This window comes from Vicia villosa, linkage group LG3 (assembly GCF_029867415.1).
Source record: "Vicia villosa cultivar HV-30 ecotype Madison, WI linkage group LG3, Vvil1.0, whole genome shotgun sequence".
NCBI lineage: Eukaryota > Viridiplantae > Streptophyta > Magnoliopsida > Fabales > Fabaceae > Vicia > Vicia villosa.
The window spans coordinates 14,979,445-15,004,677 of record NC_081182.1 but is presented as its reverse complement, the minus strand read 5'-3'; the positions used below and the strand labels follow the sequence as shown (position 1 = coordinate 15,004,677).

General features: G+C 37.4%; 1 protein-coding gene and 1 pseudogene across 1 annotated transcript; one reads left to right on the top strand and one right to left on the bottom strand.

Annotated features, from left to right (window-relative positions):
• The first annotated feature begins 521 nt into the window (after nucleotides 1–521).
• On the top strand, nucleotides 522–2,355 carry LOC131657610 (proteasome subunit beta type-1-like; annotated as a pseudogene).
• A 511-nt stretch (nucleotides 2,356–2,866) lies between these two features.
• LOC131657609 (protein STRICTOSIDINE SYNTHASE-LIKE 4-like) lies at nucleotides 2,867–6,922 on the bottom strand. The gene is made up of 8 exons (XM_058926987.1): nucleotides 6,917–6,922; nucleotides 6,253–6,316; nucleotides 5,227–5,237; nucleotides 4,779–4,837; nucleotides 4,431–4,603; nucleotides 3,912–4,246; nucleotides 3,386–3,702; nucleotides 2,867–3,023 (listed from the first exon to the last, which is right to left on the bottom strand). The coding sequence occupies exons 1-8, from the start codon at nucleotides 6,920–6,922 to the stop codon at nucleotides 2,993–2,995; spliced, it is 996 nt and encodes a 331-aa protein (XP_058782970.1). The 3' UTR covers nucleotides 2,867–2,992.
• Between the last annotated feature and the right edge of the window lie 18,311 nt (nucleotides 6,923–25,233).

The window sequence follows — 25,233 nt, the reverse complement described above, 5'->3', positions numbered from 1 at the left end:
AAATTGTGAAGATCGAGTACCGCTTGCCATCCATTGGCAACGAAGGGAAGCTTGAGTTCATCAACCTTGAGCTGAAGACGGGCGCTGATTTATGAGCTATGTGTAATACTTTTACCCATATAGAATAAAAAGTTTCCATCAAGCTGAATGCGACTATTTCGAGATCGGTTGATGATATTATCAAGATGTTGCAACGTCCACCTGGATATTGAAGTGTAATGTTTGATCTATGTTAAAATCTCCTATGTATTGCTTATTTTATGATATCAGTGGTATTTTGATTTTGTGAAGTTCGTGTATTTCAATTCTGTTTTCGTGTATTCTGTAAGGCATTTTTTCGTAAATATACTATCGATTTGAAATCAGAAATGTAACTCTAAGAAAGTTTGTGTTTATTACATCTTGGTGCATTCCGAAAATATATCTCCAAAATTTAGGAGTATTTAAATATTTTCGTGTGCTGCGCTAGAAAAACAAACATTTGTGAAGAAATTCGCTAACCTCGATGTCTTGTCAGTCAACCTTAAGGCCTATACCCCCAAATAAAGGCCCAATATCCAAAAAGGAAGAAGAAGAAAAAAAGCAGTAAGGAAAGAAAGAAACGAATAGTAGAATTTGGAACTACATAGAAACCCTTGTCCCGCCACGGTGAGACTTTCCGACCACCAATTCAAAGACTTGCTCCGCCACGGTGAGACTTTCTCGTTTTCACACTTAAAAAGTAGAAATTGGTTTGTGTTCGACTTTCTCGTTTTCACAATTAGAATATTGAAATTGGGTTGTGTTCTTTGGATATGAATGAATTCTTGTTAACATTTTTGGGTCTTGTGTTTTCCAGTGGTATCAAGCATGACTAAAGAACACGCGAATTGGTCTCCATATGACAACAATGGAGGGTACTCTCTCTCTATTCTCTTGTCTGTTGTTTAATCAACTATTTTACAATTATTATCTTTTTAATACTATCATTATTGTTTCTAGATCCTGTGTTGCCGTTGCCGGATCAGACTACTGTGTTATTGCAGCAGATACCAGAATGTCCTCTGGTTACAACATCCTCACTCGCGATTACTCCAAAATCTCCCACCTGTACGCCATATAAAACTTTGCTCAAACCCAATTGTTTTTTTGTTATTGCAAAATTTTGAAAAGGACACTCTTTTTTAGTTATGTTAATGTTGATCCTATGTTTTTGGACAGAGCTGACAAGTGTCTTCTGGTTTTCAAGCTGATGTCAAGGCTTTGCAGAAGGTTTTGTCAGCTAGACATTTGGTCAGTCTAAGACTCTCAATCCTTTAGTATAATTGTCTTTTAAGTAAGTTATTAACTTGGTTTATAGAGTTAATTAAATTGATTAATTGACACCAATCGTTACATAATGCTTGTCTTGTATTAAGTTTGAAGGATTGAGATTGACCATTCACTCTATACTCGTTTTAGTGTTTTGGACAAAAAGTTCTTTGATCTCCCTTTACCTAAAATTATTGGACTATATCACTCAACCCTCATTTGCAGTGTAACTATATTACTATACACATGCACACACTACTTGCTTTCTTTTCTACGTACAAGTTGGCCTCTGTTTGTTTCCGTGTCCAAAGGGCATTTGTATGACACCCGTACAACACGTGTCAAAAAGTCACACAAGTGTCAAAGAAATTGTTTTTTTTCTCTTTGCTACAACACAACACTCTTTGAGTAGATGTCTGGCATTCATACAACATGTGCCAGACAATTTAGCGGTGTTAGTCTATGAATAACTGAAATTTTTCAACCGAAATACCCCGACTTCTCATAAGCTTATTCAAATCCTCTGCAGGGTCTCGCCCTCTCTCTTTTATAGCGTTTAGTTCTTCTCGATTGAGAGAAGTGTAAAATACATTCGATGAGTTGTCTACAAATGTTGTGCTTGATTGATTTGATGATACTAATTGCACTGCTTCAATTATTAAAGCTCCTAGCCTTTTATCATCATATATAACCTGGTTACTTATGTTGTTAGATGGTGGTTAGAAATTTAGTGGAAATTGTGTTGTTTGATTCCTATATTGTTGTCTTCTTCTGTGGCTTCTGTTGTTTTTAATATTACCTTGGCAACAGATGGAATTTTCTGGTTGAAATGACACTATTGATTCTGAATGCAGACATATCAGCATCAACACAACAAGCAAATGAGCTGCCCTGCAATGGCTCAGTTGCTTTCAAACACACTTTATTACAAACGCTTCTTTCCTTATTATTCTTTCAATGTGTTGGGCGGCCTTGACAGTGAAGGTGCACTATTTCCAGCTTTCTATTCTTGTTCATGTCCCATTTTTGTATTTGCTCACGCAGACTTCACTACAAGAAAATTGACTTTCGGTGACACTCAAAAAGTGTCACTAAAAGTCAATAATCTGTAGGTAAATGTCTATTGGACTTTGAGTGACACCCACATTTGGCGTCAACTTTAAGGGGGTGTAGTGTGACACCAAATTAAATGTCACAATAACTTTTAGCTACGGTTAAGTTTTTTCCTACAGTGTCACTATATACTATGCTAGTATTAGAAATAATAGAAACTCTAGCTACGGATTGTTTTCATTTAGCTGTCACTAGAACTTCAAATAATATAATTTTTATTATATAAAAATATAATAAATTTATAAATTCAATTTTTAATATAATTGAGAAATATTACTATTTAAATAAAAGTTACTCATTTAAAATATTTTCCATTACATTTTGAACCATGACAAAGCTAAACAACTAAAATTAAACTATTATACCATTTTCTATTAAATAAATTCAAATAGTTCAATATAAAAAGATTGATATCATATTATATTGATAAAAACTAATTACAAAATAAATCATATCCTTAACATCTTAGTATATATCCAACTCCATATTATTATTTTCTATATTTGAATTTTCACTTAAAATAAAATAAAAATCCTTTTTTTTATATTTGTATGTTGATGTATCCATAACTTTGAAAATCCTGCTATCTTCACTTCCATGTATTTGCATCTAAATTTTTCCTGAAATAATAAATAATGATCAATATGCAAACAAAACTAAATAAACTATGCATAACAATATCACACACCTTCTATAGAATGATACAACTCAGTTTAACAAATAATGCAACATTGTAAGAGTGATTCAAAAATACCTATGCAGCTGAAATAATTAATCACAAAAATCAATAATGCGACATTACTAACCAAAATCGCCAAAACCCATAATATCAATGTCTTCCATATATCTATAGTAAAATAATATAATGATATCCATAAAAAAAATGGGCATGATAAATAAACTATCGATATTTTATAATCAAAATAAAATACTCAATGAGTTGTCATTATATCCAAGAATTCACAAAGTACTTAGTACTTACAAAATAGTCTCACAGTAGACGACGAATTTTTGATCTGGTGCAACTGCAACTCCATTAGCAAAGTAGAGGTTACGTGCAAGTAATGTTACTTTTTTTGTTGTTGGATTATAGCTCATGAATCTCCCATGAGGTTTACGTTCCGCAATATCAAAATAGAAATCCTTCAAATTGTATTTGTATGTTGCGTCTGTGAAATAAATTGTTCCATCTTCACCTACGTCAACTCCATCTGTTAAATTGAATTTCAACCCATCGTATTCATTTGCCAGAACTTCAACCTTAGATTCCTTTCCTTTTACTGTCACTCTCAATAGCCCCTACATCATTAATATTATTTCCAGTTAAATCTCCAACTATACAATGTTATATAAAAACTAAGTTAAACTTATAAGGAAACAACTGTGCAGCGCAGTTTATTGTCTATTTATCTGCTATTTATGTATAACATTTATTAGAATAATCGATTTTATAAAATTTAGTACATGTTTAGTCCTTATAATGTATAGAGATCCATTTTGGAACTTACCAATACAGCGTCAGCAACTATGAGCTCACCGGTTTTTTCCAGAGCGAGTCCAAGTGGTCTTCCACCGGTGTTAACCCAGTTTTTAACAACCGAGTCAGCCACCGATTTGTTCACTGTAATTCGCTTGATCCACCCGTCGTCGCAGCCAGTGTAGATGAGACGGTTCCTCTTATCATAAGCCAAGTCTTCAGGTCCATCCACCTTTCCTTCCACTACAACTTCCGAACCAAACCGCATGCGTGGGTTGACAGCGGGAGCAGATAAGGTTCGTCGGGGTAACTCCCTGTCCCTGAATGGAAAGTGAACCGGTTCGAAGGGTTCGAGTCGGTAGAGAACTGCAGCTAAGGTTACTGAGAAAGCTATGACTAATAAGGTTGTTGAAAGACATGATCGTGTGATGAATCGTCAACTTTATTTGATTCAAATAATTAATCACAAAAAACAACTTTATTTGATTCCATCTAACATATTATGAAAAGAACAACTACAGATAAAAGGACATGAGAAGACAAGACATACAGAGAAATTCTCCAAACTCGTAGGATGAATCGTCAAAACCCTTTGCCTTAGAATCATGACCCGCATCAGTTAAGCTTATACTAATCACTGGCCTGAGGTATATCATACATCCCACAAACTTGGACCAAGAATGTCCATAACCTGCATATAGAGGAAAATGTTGAATTGTTAAGCTTCTCAACATAAGAAACATTTGCTTAAAAAACAGGCATACGCAGAAAAATAGACGATTTTAGTAATCAAGGAAGCAACTCATAGAAGCAAAATAAGAAAATACAAGAGTTCAGATCGTTAAGTAAACCTTATAATCAAATGATATTGGTAGACACGAAAAACGTCTTAACATACCCTAAATCACTGAGAGCTAATGCAACAGCACAAATGTTAGGAACTCCACTTCTCACAACCTGCCAACAGACATGAATGTGATTAAATGCAGAAACAGATAAAGCTTATTTTTCCGGACTTAGCCCTCTGGTTAAGAATTAAGAAATATTAAGAGAATCTTGCAATAAATTCTTCAATCAATGGCCTATTCTATAGGTTGCTATATGCAATTAGCTTCTACATCTCAATTTCTTTGGAAGTTATTTCACAAAGTTTCTCCATAAATAACAGGCTTTATATAAGTGTTGGACCATTAATACATTTTAATTGAGAAGCTCCCATAAGCTAGAAGCTAATCTAAACTTGGACTAAGCCACAACAATGTAGATTATACTGATGCCAAGATTATACGTGTCTATTGTATGAAATATACGGTAAGTCGGTAACTAATACAATATTAAATACTTACATCATAAGTGTCTACAAGGGCAAGAAAGTTATCAGGAAATGCCAATGCATATGTGTTGAAAGAGTATTGTGGTGTACTTTTCGTTATTATCGTATCCACAGGGATTATTGCGATATCACCGCCGTTCTATAGCCTATTTTGTCTTGAGTTAATGTTACTTTAGTTTTAGGTTTGCAAAAGATCATTCAATTCTTTTAGTAGCAAAGAGTAAATTACTGAAAGTTCTAAGTTAAAGAAAATGTATCAAGATTCGATTTCATCGACCTAAATTTGCATGTCTCCTTATAAATATACGTATATGAACATGGTAACGATCAACATAATTACGTATCGACGCCTATATCGTCCGTGTCCGCAACGATATAGTTAGATTTACCGTATTGTTTAACCGACGATTTCTCCACCGTTTAAACAATACAAATAACGTTTTAAAACCGATACTAAGTAAACATCAAACGCTAAATCCATGTCTGCAATTTATAGTTTGATAGATGATAAAGTTAGATCTAGATACAAATATTGATGTCTCAAACACTTATACCAAAGAAAAAGCTTTAATAAACAAACTAAACCATCTATATTGATCATCACTTGTTCATACACATATATTCACAAGAAAAACCTACAAAAGGCTAGGAAGATTACATCTTATCTTGATACAAAAGAGATTTAGCTATCCATGAGAATGGTAGCTTGCTCAAGAAGTAAAGGATGAAGATCAACAAGCATCAAAGGCGATTAATCGACGATCAAAGCTTCCAATCTTCAATTCTTTGTTTGCTACAGTGCACAAGTGTTCTTTTGCTCTCAAGATCAACCAACCAACACAAAATATCTGAAAACCCCTTTATATAGCATTTCTGAATTCTGTCCAGGGCGCGTCGCGCCCTCCAGCGCGCTACGCGCCATTACACTTAAAATTATAAACCGCCCATGCGCGCGACGCGCGCAACTCTCTGTCTGGAAGCTCCAAAATATCTTGCCCAGGGCGCGACGCGCCCACATCCCAGCGCGACGCGCGCATACTTCTGCCAGTGAATCTCTTGTCAAGATCAAGACAAGCTCCAAACATCCCAAAATTGGCCAAAACCTACACAATCATAACTAAAACACACATTAACATAAAATGAAAGCTTAATATTATAAACTATAAATAATTATCTAAAACTTCAGGGAATTGTACGAATATCCGATAAAAACGGTCGAAAGGTGCCATTAATTAAACTAAATATAAACACAATTTGGCACCTAACAACTCTCCCCAACTTAAACTCTTGTTTGTCCTCAAACAAAACAATGATAAATTACCGGGAACACAAAATATCACAAATGAAACAACAAGGTAGAAACAAGAACAATTGAATGGTTCAAATTCCAAAAGTACACAAAGATCAATCCTTACCAGTTTTCATCAAAATACCATGATAGCAATGCTAATCCTATATACAAATTCTATGTCAGAAATTCCACAAAGCAAAAGAAGTTCAAGAATGAATCACACCTACGTATCTCTCTACTGAGAGAACAAAAATGGAGGATCCTAACACTCACCAGACAATGACGCAAACATACCGAATTAATTATAAACTCATCTAAGCATAAGATATATAAAAAGTGTATAAGCATGAATCACTAAGGACTTTCGGGTTGTAGCTTGGCTTGGTTAACAAGGAAGTGTCTCATATCTCACGGCCATTGAATCGAAAATGTCAAACCCTAAGAGAGCATTCAAATTCAATTATCACAACCTAAACAACCAAGTTTACCACATTATTCATTACTTGCTCAAGGGTCACAGAATTCTTTTCTTTCTTTCTTTTTTTTTTTTTTATATTATTATTATTATTATTTTTTTTTCCTTTATTATATACATAAATATATATACCCCTTGAGCACTATCTTTTGATATATCCTCACCAATATACACCTTTATTTCATTCTCCCCAACTTGTATATTACCAAGACATCGCTAAGAATGCTCCCTATTCTAAGGCAAAAAGGGATCAATCCTTACCATATCAAATGGCAACAGTTCAAGGTAGAAAGAAAAGAAAGTCATCAAGATTCTATCAAAAATCGGTATAGAGATCTATATACAACATAAGCTTAACCGATAAGAATCTTGGAAAACGGCTCAAAGTGGTTAGCAAATACTCACACACTCACCGGGTAGGTTATATTTGGATTGGAAGTTTTTCTCATAGTGCAGAACAAAACGCCTTGATCACTTTCATGCTTAACACAATTTAATAACAATGCAAGATTAATCATAATAAAAACGAGTTAAAACGCACATTGCTGGTATCCAGCACAATTTATATATATACACAGTGGAAAGTCTCCTCACAACTACAGCTAGGCTAAAGTGATTCACAATTGAACTAATTTATCCACAGAAATTAATGACAACTAATTTGTACAATTAAAAGCATCAGAATCGAAGGTACTTGATAAAAAAAATGATAAAGGATGTACCTTGCGCGTACAGTTTTCAACTTATATCATCACCACTCAAATTGTGTTGCATCATCCAAATTCATCGTGGCAACAAAAATTCGTGTTCCAGCTAATTAATCATCAGGACAACTTATCAAACCATTATTTCTAAAATATAAACACTAAACTAAAATAAACTACTTAAAAATAAATAAATGCAAAAATAAAATAAACTGAACTTATATAAAATAAAAACCACACCAAACAGGTGTTAACTATCCAAAGGCGTAAACTTAGCCTTTCAAAGTACCTCATCCAAAAGGATGGAACAAAACTATAAACATTAAAAACAAAGTAACTAAAAATTGTTCTAACATAAAACTAAAAACAATAAAACATAAAATAGTAAAACAAAACTACTCCTCATCGGAAGTCTCCGGATCATCCTGCTCCATCCCCTCCTCAGGATCTGGCCTGCCCTCAGGCCATGAAGCATAGGCAGATAAATCATCCCTGGAACCAACAGGCTGCTGCAGAGAAAGCTGCCGGATAGAATCCTGCAAAAACAAAAACGCTCTCTGATGCGCCATATGCATCTGATAGTTCCAATCACTTGCATCACCATACTGTGGACCAGCAGGCGGTGCAGCAGCAACCGGAACAGCTTGAGAAGCATCGGGAAGGTCAGATGCACCAGCAGCAACACCAAAAGGACGACCTCCATGCAAACAGTACCTGTTAGCAAAAATATCATCTATAACACCATCCATGGGGATCATCCCACCAGTTGGGAACCGGACACCAGCCTTCCTGCACAAACCCATTATTAAACCAGGAAAAATCAACCTACATTTCACCCCATCTCCATGAAGAGTCCCATTCAGGGCGACTCTTTTCAGCTCATTCGCCACAATCCTGGACACATCAATGTTATCACCATTCAGAATACCCTGAACCAAACCTGCCGTATCAATGGTGAGGGAAGAAGTGTGACTCCGTGGCCTAATGTTGTAAAGGACCACCGAAGTCACCAACTGAGCCTCCTCCGTCAACTGACTACGAGTAAAAGTCTTTGGCAGCCCAGCTTTAGTCAGAGTATAGGTGAAACCAGTCCTGCAAATCCTGTCCCTAATGCTATCTGCATCCCAATTTCCTCTATTCAACCTGGGATGGTACTCACACTCTTCTACCAAAGCAAGAGGGTTATCCAGAAAATCAAAAATAGCCTCTTTGCTAAAATCAATGGCCTTACCTCTCACCCATGTTTTAAACGGGTAAGCTTCAGTACCTGACCAACTGCTCGGAGGCAAGGCATTTGCATAAAACTCTCTGACAATCTCCACCTGATAGAATTGTGGTGGAGTGAACAACTTGTCCCAGCATGTTTCAGACAAAGCAGTCCACGCCCTTTGGAAGAGGCCGTGGTCAATAGGAACCACAGTTCGTTCACTCCACACAACGCGGCTTTCAAGCTCATGGTACCTCGCCTCTTGCTCCGGACCTAGAAACTTCGTCCGATCAAACCTGCCAGCTTGTGAGGAAGATCCCTCACCAGAACCAGTCTTCTTTCTCTTTAAAAAGGGTGCCATTCCTGCACAATTGCAATTCAAACAAAACACACAACAATTGAAATAAAGCTAGCACATGCTCAAAATTAACAGCACAATTCAAGCCACAGTCATCATCAATCATCAAACAGACCTATACAACAGCACAGACAACATAAAAAAAAAATCTCAAAATTGAACCCAGGGCGCGGCGCGCGCTGAACAGGGCGCGACGCGCGCTCTGCGAAACCCAGAAAAAAGCTTCATTTTTCTGCAAAACAGAAGAGAAGAACTTGCTTCTCCTCCCTTCTAAGGGTTCCAGCAGGCAAAAGATGCAGCAAAAGATGTCTTCTACCCTAGTTTTTTTCAAAATTCCTAAATCTAAAAACCTAAACTTCTAAAACTTAAACTAATGGAAATAGAAGGGAAGAGAGAACATACCTTTGATGATGATGACAATAGAGAGACGAGAATAGTAAGGAAAATGCAAGAGATTAAGAACTAGAGTGTGTGAGTTGTTTTCCTTTTCTTTGAACAAAGAGGAGAAAGGGAAGAATGGAGGCAAAACCTCCAACAACCCTAAGAACCTCTTCAGCCACGAAACCGGGTCGGGCCCAGCATGGGTAGGCCCAAACCAAAATTATTATTTTTTTTTCAAAAATATGTACAGCGCGCGACGCGCGGAGAACCGGCGCGACGCGCCCTCATCTCTGCCAGGAAGGGGTCTTAGAACTCACAAAGCGCGCGACGCGCGCAAATGGGTGCGACGCGCGCTACACCAGAAACAGCAGAAAAAACTGCATTGTTTCAGCACGCCCAAAAATACCGGTAGATCGCTTCTGGCTCGACGACAACTCAAAAATCCCACCTGCATAAATAACACAAATACAAGTGAATATATACAACTTGGGGTGCCTCCCAAGAGCGCTTTGTTTAACGTCGGTCAGCTCGACGGTCAAAGGCAATCAAGGATCGCCAAACGATAAAACGCAAGTTTCACGATTAAAATCGCTTCCCCGATACACCTTCAACCTCTGACCATTTACTACCCACTCTTGGTTTGATTTTTGGTCCTCTATCACAATAGCCCCTTGGCTTCTCACTTCTTTGACCAGAAACGGTCCGGACCATTTAGACTTCAACTTTCCCGGGAAAAGTCTTAACCGGGAATTGAAGAGTAAAACTAATTGCCCTACCTTAAAGTCCTTCATTCTAACCTTACTATCATGATAGAATTTGGTCTTTTCCTTGTAAATTGAATTGGACTTATAGGCATGCAATCTCATCTCTTCCAACTCATTAAGTTGGATTTTTCTTCTCTCTCCACACAACTTGTGGTCAAAATTCAAAAGCTTCAAGGCCCAATATGCCTTATGCTCTAGTTCTACGGGAAGGTGGCAACTTTTACCATACACCATTTGGAATGGTGTAAGACCGATCGGTGCTTTGAAAGCGGTCCGATACGCCCACAAGGTTTCATCTAACTTCATTGACCAATCCTTCCTAGAGCTAGACACAGTTTTCTCAAGAATTCTCTTAATCTCTCTATTGGTCCTCTCAACTTGCCCATTAGTTTGTGGATGATATGGAGTAGCTACCTTGTGTTTTACTCCATATTGCTCCAACACTTTTTCAAGCGGAGCATTACAAAAATGAGATCCACCATCACTAATTAATACTCTTGGCGAGCCAAACCGCGAAAATATATTTTTCTTCAAAAACTTTATCACGGTCTTACCATCTGCTTTGGGTGAAGCAATCGCTTCCACCCACTTAGACACATAATCAACAGCTACCAAGATGTATTCATTTGACATTGAGGAAGGGAATGGTCCAACAAAATCAATGCCCCAACAATCGAATACCTCAACTTCTACAATACTTTGGAGGGGCATTTCCTCTCTTTTCCCTATTCCACCAGTTCTTTGACAACTGTCGCATGAGGCAACATGGTGGTAAGCATCTTTGAACAAAGTAGGCCACCAAAATCCCGATTGAAGGACTTTTGTGGCCGTACGCAAACCATTAAAATGACCACCATAAGGTGAATTGTGGCAATGCCACAAAATGCTTTTTGCCTCCTCATCCGCGACACATCTTCTCAAAAGATTGTCACTACTCAACTTAAACAAGTGAGGATCATCCCAAACATAAAAATTAGCATCGTTTAAAAACTTTTTTCTTTGATTCCAAGTTAGATCCTCCGGTATCCAGCCAGATGCTTTATGATTAGCCATATCTGCGAACCAGGGTCTAACTTCTTGTACCATGTACAGTTTTTCATCGGGGAATTCTTCCCTCACTTCTTTTTCATTGTTTGTCACCTCGGTATTCACTAACCGAGACAAATGATCCGCAATCAAATTTTCTGTACCTTTCTTATCTTTCACTTCAAGATCAAATTCTTGAAGCAAAAGAATCCACCGAATAAGCCTTTGTTTTGAATCAGGCTTGGTAAGAAGATATTTGATTGCGGCATGATCAGTATAACACACAACTTTAGAACCAATAAGGTAAGAGCGAAACTTTTCCAATGCAAATACAATTGCGAGCAATTCTTTTTCGGTAGTGGCATAGTTAACCTGTGCCTCATTTAAAACTTTGCTCGCATAATGTATAGCATGGAATTGTTTGTTCTTCCTTTGGCCTAAGACCGCACCAACCGCATAGTCACTCGCATCGCACATGAGTTCAAACTCAAGCGACCAATTAGGAGCGACAATTATGGGTGTGGTGGTCAAATTTGCTTTAAGTTCTAGGAAAGCTTTTAGACATGATTCATCAAAATTAAATTCCATACCTTTGTTGAGCAAATTACTCAAAGGCTTTGCGACCTTGGAGAAATCCTTGATGAATCTTCTATAGAACCCAGCATGTCCCAAGAAGCTCCTTATGCCTTTAACATTCACCGGAGGGGGAAGCTTTTCAATAACTTCAATTTTTGCCGGATCGACCTCAAGACCCTTTGAAGAAACCTTGTGGCCAAGAACAATCCCATCCGTCACCATGAAAGTGCATTTCTCCCAGTTGAGAACCAAATTTGTTTCAATGCATCTCTCCATTACCACATCAAGGTTCTTTAAGCACAAGTCAAATGACGACCCGTACACAGAAAAATCATCCATGAACACCTCAATGCTTTTCTCAATCAAATCAGAGAAGATAGCTTGCATGCACCTTTGAAATGTTGCAGGAGCATTACATAGTCCAAATGGCATTCTTCGGTAAGCGAAAACGCCAAAAGGACATGTAAAAGCAGTTTTCTCGTGGTCCACCGGATTCACTGATATTTGATTGTATCCCGCATAACCATCCAAGAAACAATAGAAATTTCTTCCGGCTAACCTCTCTAACATTTGATCCATAAAAGGTAATGGAAAGTGATCTTTTCTTGTTGCTTGGTTCAACCTCCTATAATCAATACACATACGCCACCCGGTCACCGCTCTCGAAGGAATCAACTCGTTCTTCTCATTTCTCACAACTGTCAATCCACCCTTCTTAGGAACCACATGCACCGGGCTCACCCATTCGCTATCGGAGATGGGATAAATCATCCCCGCCTCTAATAACTTCACAACCTCTTTTCTAACAACTTCTTTCATGGTTGGATTCAATCGCCTTTGAGGTTGTGCCACGGGCCGAAAATCATCTTCTAACATAATCTTATGCATACAATAGGCCGGACTAATACCCTTTAAGTCGGATAAAACCCATCCTATTGCTTCTTGATTCTTCGTCAACACTTCCTTCAATCGATGCTCTTCCCTGTTAGACAAACCACTATTAATGATAACCGGCTTAGTAGAATTGTCACCGAGAAACACGTATTTCAAGTGAGATGGTAACACATTCAACTCCACCTTTTGCTCTTCAACTTTAGGTTCATCCTTCAACTCTTCAATTTGAGTTTCAAATGGATTCATCTCCTCACAAGCCTCTAAATTTCTCAAGCAATCTTCAATTTCCTTCTCTTGATCTTTGGTGAGAACTTCGAGAGCTTCCATTAAAGTCTTCTCAAGAGGATTCGACAAGTGCATTTGATTCTCCACTTTCATAATAGCCCTTTCGGTAGCATCGATTCTAAAACAATCATCCTCATCATTAGGATGCTTGATGGCTTCAAAGAGATCAAGACATAATTCTTCATCTTGGTACCTTAATTTCATTAAGCCATCATCAATATCGATCATCATTCGGGTCGTCTTCATAAAAGGCCTTCCTAAGATTAATGGAATCTCAGGATCTTCTTCCATGTCTATGACAATAAAATCAACAGGATACCAAAATTTGTCAACCTTGACAAGCAAGTCTTCAGCAACTCCATGAGGATGAGCTGTGGATTTATCTGCTAATGATAACGTCATTCTTGTCGGCTTCAAATCGTTGATTCCTAATCTTCTCACCATAGACAATGGGATCAAATTAGTGCTAGAACCGGTATCTACCAAACCTTTGCCTATGTGAACATTTCCAATAGACACCGGTAAGGTTACCCGCCCAGGATCATTCGATTTTATCGGAGTAGTGCGTTGAATTAACGCATTACAACAAGAGCTCACCGTTACTACCTCCGGATCCAAGAATCTTCTCTTCTTAGTGATGATGTCTTTGATGAATTTTGCATACATCGGCATTTGCTCTAATGCCTCGGAGAAAGGAACATTAATTTGCAACTTGCTAAAAATATCCAAGAACCGAGCATAGTGCTTTGCATCTTCTTTCTTTGACGGACCGGGAGGGTAAGGTAATTTCTTCACTTGTATAGAATCATCCACCTTCTTCTTTCCCTTCTCACTCACACTCAATTTTTTTCTCTCTTTTTCTACAACCTTCTCAAGAGTTTCTTTTTCCACTAATTCTTTCTCTTTCTCATTTTCAACTAAATCACCCTCAACATTTTTTTCTACTTCAATCACCCTATCTTTTTCACTCTCAACAATTTCCTCCTCAACTATTTCTCCTACATCCATATCAATATTTCTACCGCTACGAGTTAGAATTGACTTACAATGCTCACGAGGATTTTCTTGTGTAGTAGCCGGAAAAGGACCTTTGTTTTGATCGGCAAGTTGCTTTGACAATTGCCCGACTTGAGTTTCAAGGTTCTTTATTGCGGCATCCGTACTCTTTTGGCTTGCAATTTGCAATTGCATGAATTGGCTAAGAGTGTCCTCGATAGAAAGCTTTGTTTGTTGAGGTTGTTGATTGTAACCGCCTTGATAAGGATTTTGACGATTCGATGGGCCCGCTTCCGGCCTCCATCCTTGTTGATAACCTTGATTACCTCTTTGTTGGTAACCTTGGTTATTGTTGTAAGGTTGTTGTTGTTGTCTTCCACCATATCCTTGATTAGGATTAGACACATAATTCACCTCTTCACCCGGTGGAGGACAAAAACCTGTTTGATGGTCACCCCTACACAATTCACAACACATCACATGTTGATTTTTAGAAGGGCTCCCATTTATCTCTTTGATTTGTTGAGGGAGTTTTGACATTTGTTGAGTGAGCAATTCTACTTGTTGTGTCAATAACTTGTTTTGAGCAAGTATTGCATCACTAGTATTCAATTCAAGAACTCCCGGTTTTCTTTGCAATGCACTACGGTTGTGTTGCCCTTGATGATCATTCAAAGCCATTCTATCAATGATAGCAATCGCTTCTGCAGCAGTTTTTGACATCAACGAACCACCCGCGGTAGCATCTAAAAGAGTTTTTGGTTGAGGTTGGAGTCCATTTCTAAAGATATGGATTTGAGACAACTCATCAAACCCATGACCTTTGCACTTTCTAACCATGGACTTGAACCTCTCCCATGCTTCATTGAGAGATTCATTCGACCCTTGAGAGAACACCGCAATAGAAGTTTTCGCTTCCATGAACCTATTGTGAGGAAAGAACCGATCCAAGAACTTCTCTTCTAACTCGTTCCAATTTGTCATGACATTATTAGGTTGATCAAGGTACCATTCCTTAGCTTTTCCAATTAAGGAATGAGGAAAAAGTCTCCTGAACACCTGTTCTTCTTGGTCTTCCGGAGCACCAATTGTTCCGGCGATCTCGTAGAACTTTGTTAGATGAGTAAATGGATCCTCGTGATCTGCCCCTGTGAACGGATTTTGGTATAATAATTGAAGTAACCCCGTCTTCATCTCGGAGTTTCTTCCATTGGCCTGATCACGAGCAAATTGTGCATTGAGTCGAGGGCTGTTAACACATGGCCCTCGAGCTGGAGGATCCGCAGCCATTTCTCCCTCAACTAAGTTTTCAACCGGAGTTGAAGAAGAAGATGCCTCTTGTTGTTGTCTTCTTTCCCTAGCTAGTTGTCTCCTCCTACGAGTTTTTCTATTCTCTCTACGAGCAGTCCTCTCAATCTCAGGATCAAAAAGGAGTTGATCTGCAGGTACACGTCCTCGCATAAACTGTAATCTGAAAAACTAACCAAGCAAATTAACAAACACAAGGAAAATAAATTTAGAAACAAGATATTAATTATGAGACTCAATACAAAACAAACTATTGCAATGCTTGCAATATCTAAACAACAATCCCCGGCAACGGCGCCATTTTGTTGAAAGAGTATTGTGGTGTACTTTTCGTTATTATCGTATCCACAGGGATTATTGCGATATCACCGCCGTTCTATAGCCTATTTTGTCTTGAGTTAATGTTACTTTAGTTTTAGGTTTGCAAAAGATCATTCAATTCTTTTAGTAGCAAAGAGTAAATTACTGAAAGTTCTAAGTTAAAGAAAATGTATCAAGATTCGATTTCATCGACCTAAATTTGCATGTCTCCTTATAAATATACGTATATGAACATGGTAACGATCAACATAATTACGTATCGACGCCTATATCGTCCGTGTCCGCAACGATATAGTTAGATTTACCGTATTGTTTAACCGACGATTTCTCCACCGTTTAAACAATACAAATAACGTTTTAAAACCGATACTAAGTAAACATCAAACGCTAAATCCATGTCTGCAATTTATAGTTTGATAGATGATAAAGTTAGATCTAGATACAAATATTGATGTCTCAAACACTTATACCAAAGAAAAAGCTTTAATAAACAAACTAAACCATCTATATTGATCATCACTTGTTCATACACATATATTCACAAGAAAAACCTACAAAAGGCTAGGAAGATTACATCTTATCTTGATACAAAAGAGATTTAGCTATCCATGAGAATGGTAGCTTGCTCAAGAAGTAAAGGATGAAGATCAACAAGCATCAAAGGCGATTAATCGACGATCAAAGCTTCTGTTATACCCCAAAATTTGCCCACCTCTTTTTTCAGGAAAGTTTCAATATGAAAATTAAGAGTCTCATATAAACATGGATTTTTTCAAAATATCCTGACATATGAAGAACTTGGTTTTCAGAATTTTTCTTACACAGTAACTTGGCTTACAGTGGAATTTATTCTTACGCAAACGCCAAATACTGTTCTTTACTTCACAAATACTATTTATTTATTTTACAGATAAATAGTACTAACACAGTTCATGCAGGGTTAAATCTTTTTGCAGGCGCAAAAGCAGGAAACTCACACTGTACTGGTAACAATTGTTTTTGTTTTCCCACTAACTTTTGTGCTATATTCCATTATTTTCAAAATCTTTTCAAATCTATCCTTTCAAATTCAAATCTCAACTTTATTCTATCCATCTCTCTTTTCCCAACAATACCTTACACTTTCTTTCAAATCTCACTTCCATTCAAATTTCCTTTTGTACGGAATCACATCATTCCCCAACGTCTCTATCATCTTTCCATTCTATAAATACCTCTCCTTCTTTTCACAAATCTCACATCAAATTCTAAATCATCTTTCAAATTTCTACTTCATCATCCATTTTCTTTCTTCTTCCCTAACAAAAATGGCAAAATGGATAGAGACACTGTCTCTTACAGTCATCACCATTGCTACGGTGATCATGACTTTCTTCTGCCTGCACAGTCCTGAGGAGTGTGGACCTGCAATGGTTATGCTCCCAATCATCTACATGCTATTGTTCATAGCATGGGTCATCAATCGTCATTCTTAAAATTTGCCGTATTTCTTATTTCTTAAATGTACCGTTTATTCGTCGTACTGTTCAATATAGTATGTAATATTTATACTGTCAGTATTAAATGTTGTACTAGTTGTCATAATATTGCTTAATTACTAAGATAATATTTTGTGTATTTTCTGCCAGTCAAATATTTCTATTTCTGTGCATTAAATAATTTTCAGGTTATTATCGGTAATTTTGCCCGCATACCGTAAATATCAGTTATTTATTATGTTTCTGTTTTCTAACAAGTCATGTAAATAAATTTTCATGCTTCACACCAAACAAAAACAAAAATAACAACAAAAAAAAAAAAAAAGAAAATTAACTTTGACGGTTGATTTTTCACTTTAACTGCTGCTTCAGTACACGAACAGTCGGTTGACAGACAAACTGCAGACAGTACAATTCACAGTGATTTGTACAATCAATCAAATCAATCATTCACAATTCAAATTTCCAAGATTTTTGTGTTAGAAGTCTTCTGAATATCACATGATTAGCAGAAACTCAACACTGCACAAAAATCAGGTACGCTTAACTGCCTCCTATACAGACAGTCCCTAATCAGGGTTTTTCTTGTTTTAACAGGAGCAACAAGTTTTGAGAGCTCAAATGGATTTCATATACATCCATACATCTCAAAGTACCATCATACAAATTTTCAAACTTCAATTCACTCAGACGCACCGTCAGCAGCTCAAACAGTCAACAGACGACCCGTTTGACCAAAAAAGTCAACTGACAGTCAAAAATGAAATTTTTTGTCAAAGTCCATATTTTGTCAAAGGATTCAACATTTGATCATTGGATGATCACAATTCATCAAGGAAAGATCAAAAATCAACAAAACCCTAAGATTCAAAATTAGGGTTTTTGCCTGAAAAGTCAACTCAACTTTGACTGATCATAACTCTCTCATCCTTCATCCAAAAAATGTCAACCAAAGCTCATTTTGAAGGAAATTCAATTATCTTTCAAATGCAATTGATCCCATGGTCATAGCATTCACCATTTGGAAAATATGGCCAAAGACATTACAGGTCATTTTCAAAGTCAACAAAAAGACACTTTTTTCAAATGGACACACAAGGAGAACCAAAAATCATTTTGATATGAGACCAAAGACATTGGTTAGAGGACTCTTTGAGGTTTCCAAAAAGTGCAAGATCTCCTTCATATGACAAAAATTGAAGGATTTACACCTTGTTGAAGTTGGCTAAATTTTGGGAAAATGCATGAAATCAACATTGCTCAAAAATGTTTTTTTTCCAAATGAGTCCAAGTTTTTATGGTCCAAACATCTTTGCCATGTTATTATGGGCCTCCCACGACCAATACAAAACCCACATCTATATTATCCATTTTTGACATAATTTTATCTTATTTTAAGATTAAAATTAAAGGAAAATTGCATGGATAATTGGTGGCTTGATCTCCAAGCATGACTCACCTCCAAAGTCTTCAATTTTCTGCAGAAGATTGATGCCCAAGGCAAGAGCATTGAATGTAGTCAAGGCTTGGTCAAAAATTCAAAGTTTTTTATTATTAAAGAACCAAACTTTCAACAAAGGCAACTATAGCTTCTTGCTTCACTTCCAAGCAGCCTTTGGGCTATAAAAGGAGTAGCATACTTCAGCAACAAGAGGAGGACACGATTTGTAACAAGAGCATAGCCTTCTTCATCACAAAAATTCTCCAAAAATCTCAAAACTTTGTAAAATTCAAATTCAATTCTCCAATCAATATTAATACAAACCAAGCATTCTAATCATCTTCTCAAACATTATAGAGTAAGATTGAACTCTAAATATAGGCCTATGAGAGTCGTATAGTGCATATAAGTGTTCTTCATGTATATATGCCTTAACTTTCATTTTCATATTTGCAATTAATTTCCATATGAACTAACCACCCTAACATGTTTATGAGGTCCTACATAAGTGATCTGGGTCTTAACATGCCAACTCCCACGTGAGGATAGCCATATGCCATTAACATAAGCTTATGAGTGTTCATACTTTAACATCTTCGAACCTATAGCTACGAGCCTCAAATCACGAAACTAATGACATATTTGGATTCAGGGCATCATGTTTAGTGGATCTGGGTTGCTTTCATGTGTTGCTAACGTGTGTTCTTGCAGGTTTGGGAAGCTACCAAAAATAACGTTTTCTTATTGTAAAATAGAGGGGGTTCAAAACCCCCGCTATCTGTCTGAAAAAGTGCATGGGACGGAGGTTGAAGACGACCACGCGTCCGAGCGTGGTTCGTCAGTCAACTTTTCAACCTTCTCTCCTCTGTTTCCATTGGTCCATGCAGGCGAGGGTGGGGACCAGTCTGACTTTGGTCTCCCACTAATCCCATGCCTTGCTTTAATCATGTGCTTCATGTGACCTCAGATCTGAACCCTTGGATCAATTCAATCTCCAATCCAACGCCTCACACACGCAGCTACACCATGCTCCCTCAGTCAACTTCCACACTGAATAAGTATCCTTTTTATATTTTCTATTTTATTTTATTTTTATTGCAAAAATAATTAAAAATAGTTTTAAATTCCAAAAAAAATTCCCCAAAAAATATTTTAAACTTCTAAAATAATATATTATTTTCTGAAATAAAAATATTTTATTTTTCTTCAAAATTTCAATATTTTTCATAATTAATTAGTATGTATTTATATATTTGCTTATTAATTATTTTAATTAGTCAAAAAATCATAAAAAAATTGTTCTTTGTGTTAAATATTGTTTATATATCATAAACTAATTTTGTACATATTTAGGATAATTTTCTCTTTAAGTTTTAATTATTTGTGTAATTATTTGCATAATTATGTTTTGATTAACTTAAAATATCAAAAAACAAATTTCAAAAATTCCAAAAAAATTAGTTTTGTTCTAAAATCAATTAACAAACATTTTGTACATATTTTTAAACTTATTTGCTAGGTTTAATCATATTTCCATCTTTTCTTTATTTTAAATTAATTAATAATGCATTAATTATATTTAAAATAAATCACAAAAATACAAAAATATGCCTTTTATTTCTTGCAATTTAAAATTCCTAGATAAATGTATAGGATGTCAAATTCATGTAAATAGGCTAGTTTACATTTCCCGCACAATCGATGTAATAGCGTAGATTTACTTTCCGCACTTTACATTTCCGCATTTTAATTTCCAGCACCCATATAAACTGCGTGTATGTCAAAAATAAAACTGAACCGTCAGATCACTAACTTCAAAGATAAATATCTGAATTCAATCACAATCACATTTGCACCTCCTAGGGTAACCCCTTTTCACTCTTTTCAAAATCAAAGTTACATTTCTACTGTTTCGAGTACAAAATCGAACCTTTTGTTTATATCCGACGAATGGATAGATTTTTAAAGGGAACAAGGATAAAGACCTCCTAACTCAGGGTAGACCTCCTAGTTTGCTTGCTCAAAATCAAAACAAACAAAATTCTCATACACTGTTGTTTTTTTAAAACGAATTTTCCAAAAGACAATATTTTGTATACATCCAAACACGGATCATTACAAAATTAACGATCTTTTCAAAACATCTTTCGAAAGATAAACAAGCATTTGTATATATCCGCACAAGGATCATTACAAATTCTATTTGCAAAGGTATTTCAAAAACACAGGTAAAGCATTCCGAATCAATTGAAAAGTAAAGCAAATGAGCTAAGCAAACTAAAGAGCCCATGGATAACCATGGATACAAAGGGTGCTAACACCTTCCCTTTGTATAACCTACCCCCTTACCCAGAATCTCTCAAAGGTCTTTTTTCTGTTTCTTTTATAAACCTTTCCTTCATTGGATAAAATAAAAGGTCGGTGGCGACTCTGTAAACTTTTTCAAAAGTGACGCGAAAGCGTCCGATCGACAAAAAAGAGTCAGTTCACGTATCCCACCCACGGAGGGGTATGGCCCGAAAGGACGGTCCACAGAACTGGCGACTCTGCTGGGGACTACAAATTCAAAATGTTTTCAAAAGGGGTTACCTTTAGAGTATAGATCATTTCGATGTTTTCAATTGTTTGATCTGATTGCTTTACTTTTCACAGGTTTGCTTGGGTACTTTGCTTGTGTGAAAGATTCTAACCCGAATCTCGAGATACCTTAAGTATATGACAATAGACCAAGGAAACTGTACGGCATGTACCGATACGGTTGATCTGGTAGTCATCGTTAGTGTGATACTTTGGTTTATACTGATGTCCCTTGAAAGCGATCAAGGAGTATATTAGGCTTCCGAAGTGTCATTAACACTAATTTGTCTTAGAACCTTTTAGTTGAACTTGACTTGTGGCCTATTAAGTGGCTAGCTTTGAAATTGATCGAAGCTAGTTATCCTCGAGGAATATTCTTGATCGGCCGTCCGAGCGCCGTATTGAGATGTTGTCTCCAAGGATCATAGAACCCGAATACTATTCTAGGACAGGTTTTCAACCAACTCAACTTCAGAGGGGAGGGTATCACCTGTCAACCTCATGCAAGCCTTTAAACCTAAGGCTATTGTTTGATTTGTTTTTGTGTGCCACATGTTTGCATCATAAACACATCATTTTTCACTACACATTTCAAGGATCAAAGAGTTTACTTTTGTTTTTGCAGGTAATGGCTCCCGCCACCAGAGATTACATCCGAATCAATATCTCAACGGTGCCATCTGAACTCAAAGTCTTGGTAGCAGAATTCCCCAGGAATGCTCAATTCACTGAAAAGCATGGTCACCTACTCCATTTGGTTACCTCAAAGTTTGAAGAAGACATGATACGGGTCCTGTTCCAGTTCTTCGACCCTGAACATCATTGCTTCACATTTCCTGATTACCAGTTGGTACCCACTTTGGAAGAATTCTCTGAATTAATTGGATTACCAATCCGAGATCAATTACCTTTCACTGGTTTAGAAAGAAAACCAAAACCTGAAGTCATTGCTGCTGCTTTACATCTGCAAAAGTCAGAAATCAAATCCAATTGGGAAACAAAGAGTGGAGTTGAGGGTTTGCTTGCCAAATTCTTACTGGAAAAGGCTCGACTACTGCTAGAAAACAAAAGTTATCCAGCTTTTGAAGAAGTTATGGCTCTTTTGATCTATGGGTTGGTTTTGTTCCCTAATTCCGACCAGTTCATAAGTGTACACATCATCAACCTTTTCCTAATTCGCAACCCGGTACCAACATTGCTGGGAGACATCCTACACTCTCTACACACTCGTACCACGAAGAAGCGAGGAACTCTCATGTGCTGTATACCACTGCTGGCTAGGTGGTTTACATGTCATCTTCCCCGATCAGTACTGAGAAATGAACAAAGAGCACAATGGTCTTACAGAATCATGTCTTTATCTCATTCAGATATCCGATGGAACAACTTCTTTCAAAGAGACATTACTATCATTGATCATTGTGGAGAATACCCTAATGTGCCACTCCTTGGCATTAAAGGAGGTATCACTTACAATCCCTCTCTAGCTCTACGCCAATTCGGATATGCAAGAAGCAACGGTCCTCATGACATGATTATCCGTGGCATTGTGTTTGATTACGAGAATGATTCTCACAGACACCGACGAAGATTCATACAGGCTTGGGACAGTGTCTATAGAATAGAAAGCAAAACTCTGGGGCAATGGAATTCTATTCCTATGGAACTTTACCTCAGATGGGTGCGTACTCATGCTCAAAAACTCATGATGCCCTATCCCGCTGTTCTACCTGTGACTATCGAATCAGAAGTCGAAGGTTACGAACCTCAAGTTATTCTACACCCGGATATGCCAACTGACTTGGAAGAGTTGCAAAAATCCTGGGTTCAACTCAAAGAGGAAAGAGACACCTTCAAAGAACACTGTCAGGACTATGAGAGAAGGCTATTCGAGCTCACCAGACAGCTTCAAGAAGAACAAAGAATCAACGCATTCCTGGGGACAAAGAAAAAGCGCCCACGGGAGACCTGAAAGATCATTTATTTTATTTTCTGTCTTGTAAGCCCAAATGAGGCAAAGAAAAAAGAATAAATTGATTAACTAACGTTTGTTGCTTCTTTAACAAATCTAGACTCTATGATCCTTGAAAACATTGCACACATGCATTCACATGCATTGCATACACATTGCATTTCATACATTGCATTTCATACATTGCATTCATATACATTGCATACACATTGCATACATGGCATCCAGTCATACACATTTCATAACAGGTTCTCATGACGGGTTTCTCATCTCTTCGCTGTTTATTTCAGTCAGAAGAGATGGAATCTGAGGCAAGCATCAAGAATCTCGAAGTACAGAATGCCCAAGTTCAAGTGGCAATTCTGGAACTGGCAAAGGGGCAACAAGAGCTGAAAGCCCTGATACTCAAGAAGAAGAAGAAGCCCAAAGAATCTGCAGGCTTGAGTTACCTGAGAAGGAAGATCAAGATCCCTGTCAAAAAGATCAAAAAGCCACCAATCCCTGAAATAGTCGGTGATGGTGAACAAGAAGATAATCAAAGCAACCAGGGTTCTGCTAAACCCTCTCTCTCTTCAAATGAAGAAGAAGATCATTCTGGAGACGAACAGGATGATGACAAATACCAACAGTTGGAGGATCGTATGAAAGCTATGGAAATACAAAAAATACCTGGCTTAGATTTCAATGATCTGGGACTCGTGTCGGATGTTGTCATCCCTCCAAAATTCAAAGTTCCAACCTTTGCAAAGTATGATGGAGTTTCTTGTCCAAAACTACATTTGAGATCTTATGTGAGGAAGATACAACCTCATACAACAGATAACAAATTGTGGATTCACTTTTTCCAAGAAAGTCTGTCAGGTACACAACTCGAATGGTACTACCAGCTAGAAAATACCAAGGTTCATACTTGGGAAGAATTAGCTGCTGCTTTTTACAAACAGTACCAATACAATGCTGATCTTACACCCACTCGTACTCAATTGCGAGGCATGTCTATGGGACCAAAAGAAAGTTTCAAAGAGTATGCACAAAAGTGGAGAGATATGGCTGGAAGGGTTCAACCACCCTTATCTGATCGCGAACTAGTCGACATGTTCATGGGCACTTTAACTGGCCCATTCTATAGCCATTTGCTGGGAAGTTCATCATCAGGTTTCACTGACCTAATACTGACCGGAGAACGTGTCGAAAGTGGCATTCGAAATGGAAAAATTCAAGTAGGATCCTCCTCTGGTACTACAAAAAGGCCCATCAGAAATGAGGTCAATACAGCGCAAATTCAGACAAGTCACAAAAGTGATCAGCATCAATCTGTAGGGGCAGTTATGATCTCCGCATCTGCACCTCAAAAAGATCAACAGCCAAAATATACGCATCGACCAGATGCACCAAGAAGAACTTTCACCAAAATCAACATGCCAATCTCTCAGGCATTGCAGCACTTGCTTAAAGCGGATCTGATCACATTAAGGGGTCCTCCGAAGAATGTCAATACTTCTTCTCTGAATTATCGCCCTGATGCAACATGTGCCTATCATTCAAACTGTCCAGGACATGACGCAGATCACTGCTGGGCCCTGAAAAATAAAATCCAAGACATGATAGATGCTGGGGAAATTGAATTCGATCCTCCAGAAACTCCAAATGTCATCACAGCACCTATGCCAAAGCATGACAAAACTGTTAATGCTATTCTAGACACAGTTTACATTTATGATGTGAACGAAGTATCAATTCCACTCCTTGAAGTCAAAAGAAAGTTCATCCAAGCTGGTTACTTTCCAGGTTGTGATCCTGACTGCTTTTATTGCTCACACCAACCCAATGGTTGTGAAAATCTAAAGATGGGAATTCAAAAACACATGGATCGCCGTATCATTATGTTTGAGAGGCTCCCTTCTATGGACATGTTGGGCAAAGTCTTTGCCAACGGGATAAGAATGGAAGACGTCTCAGTGATCTC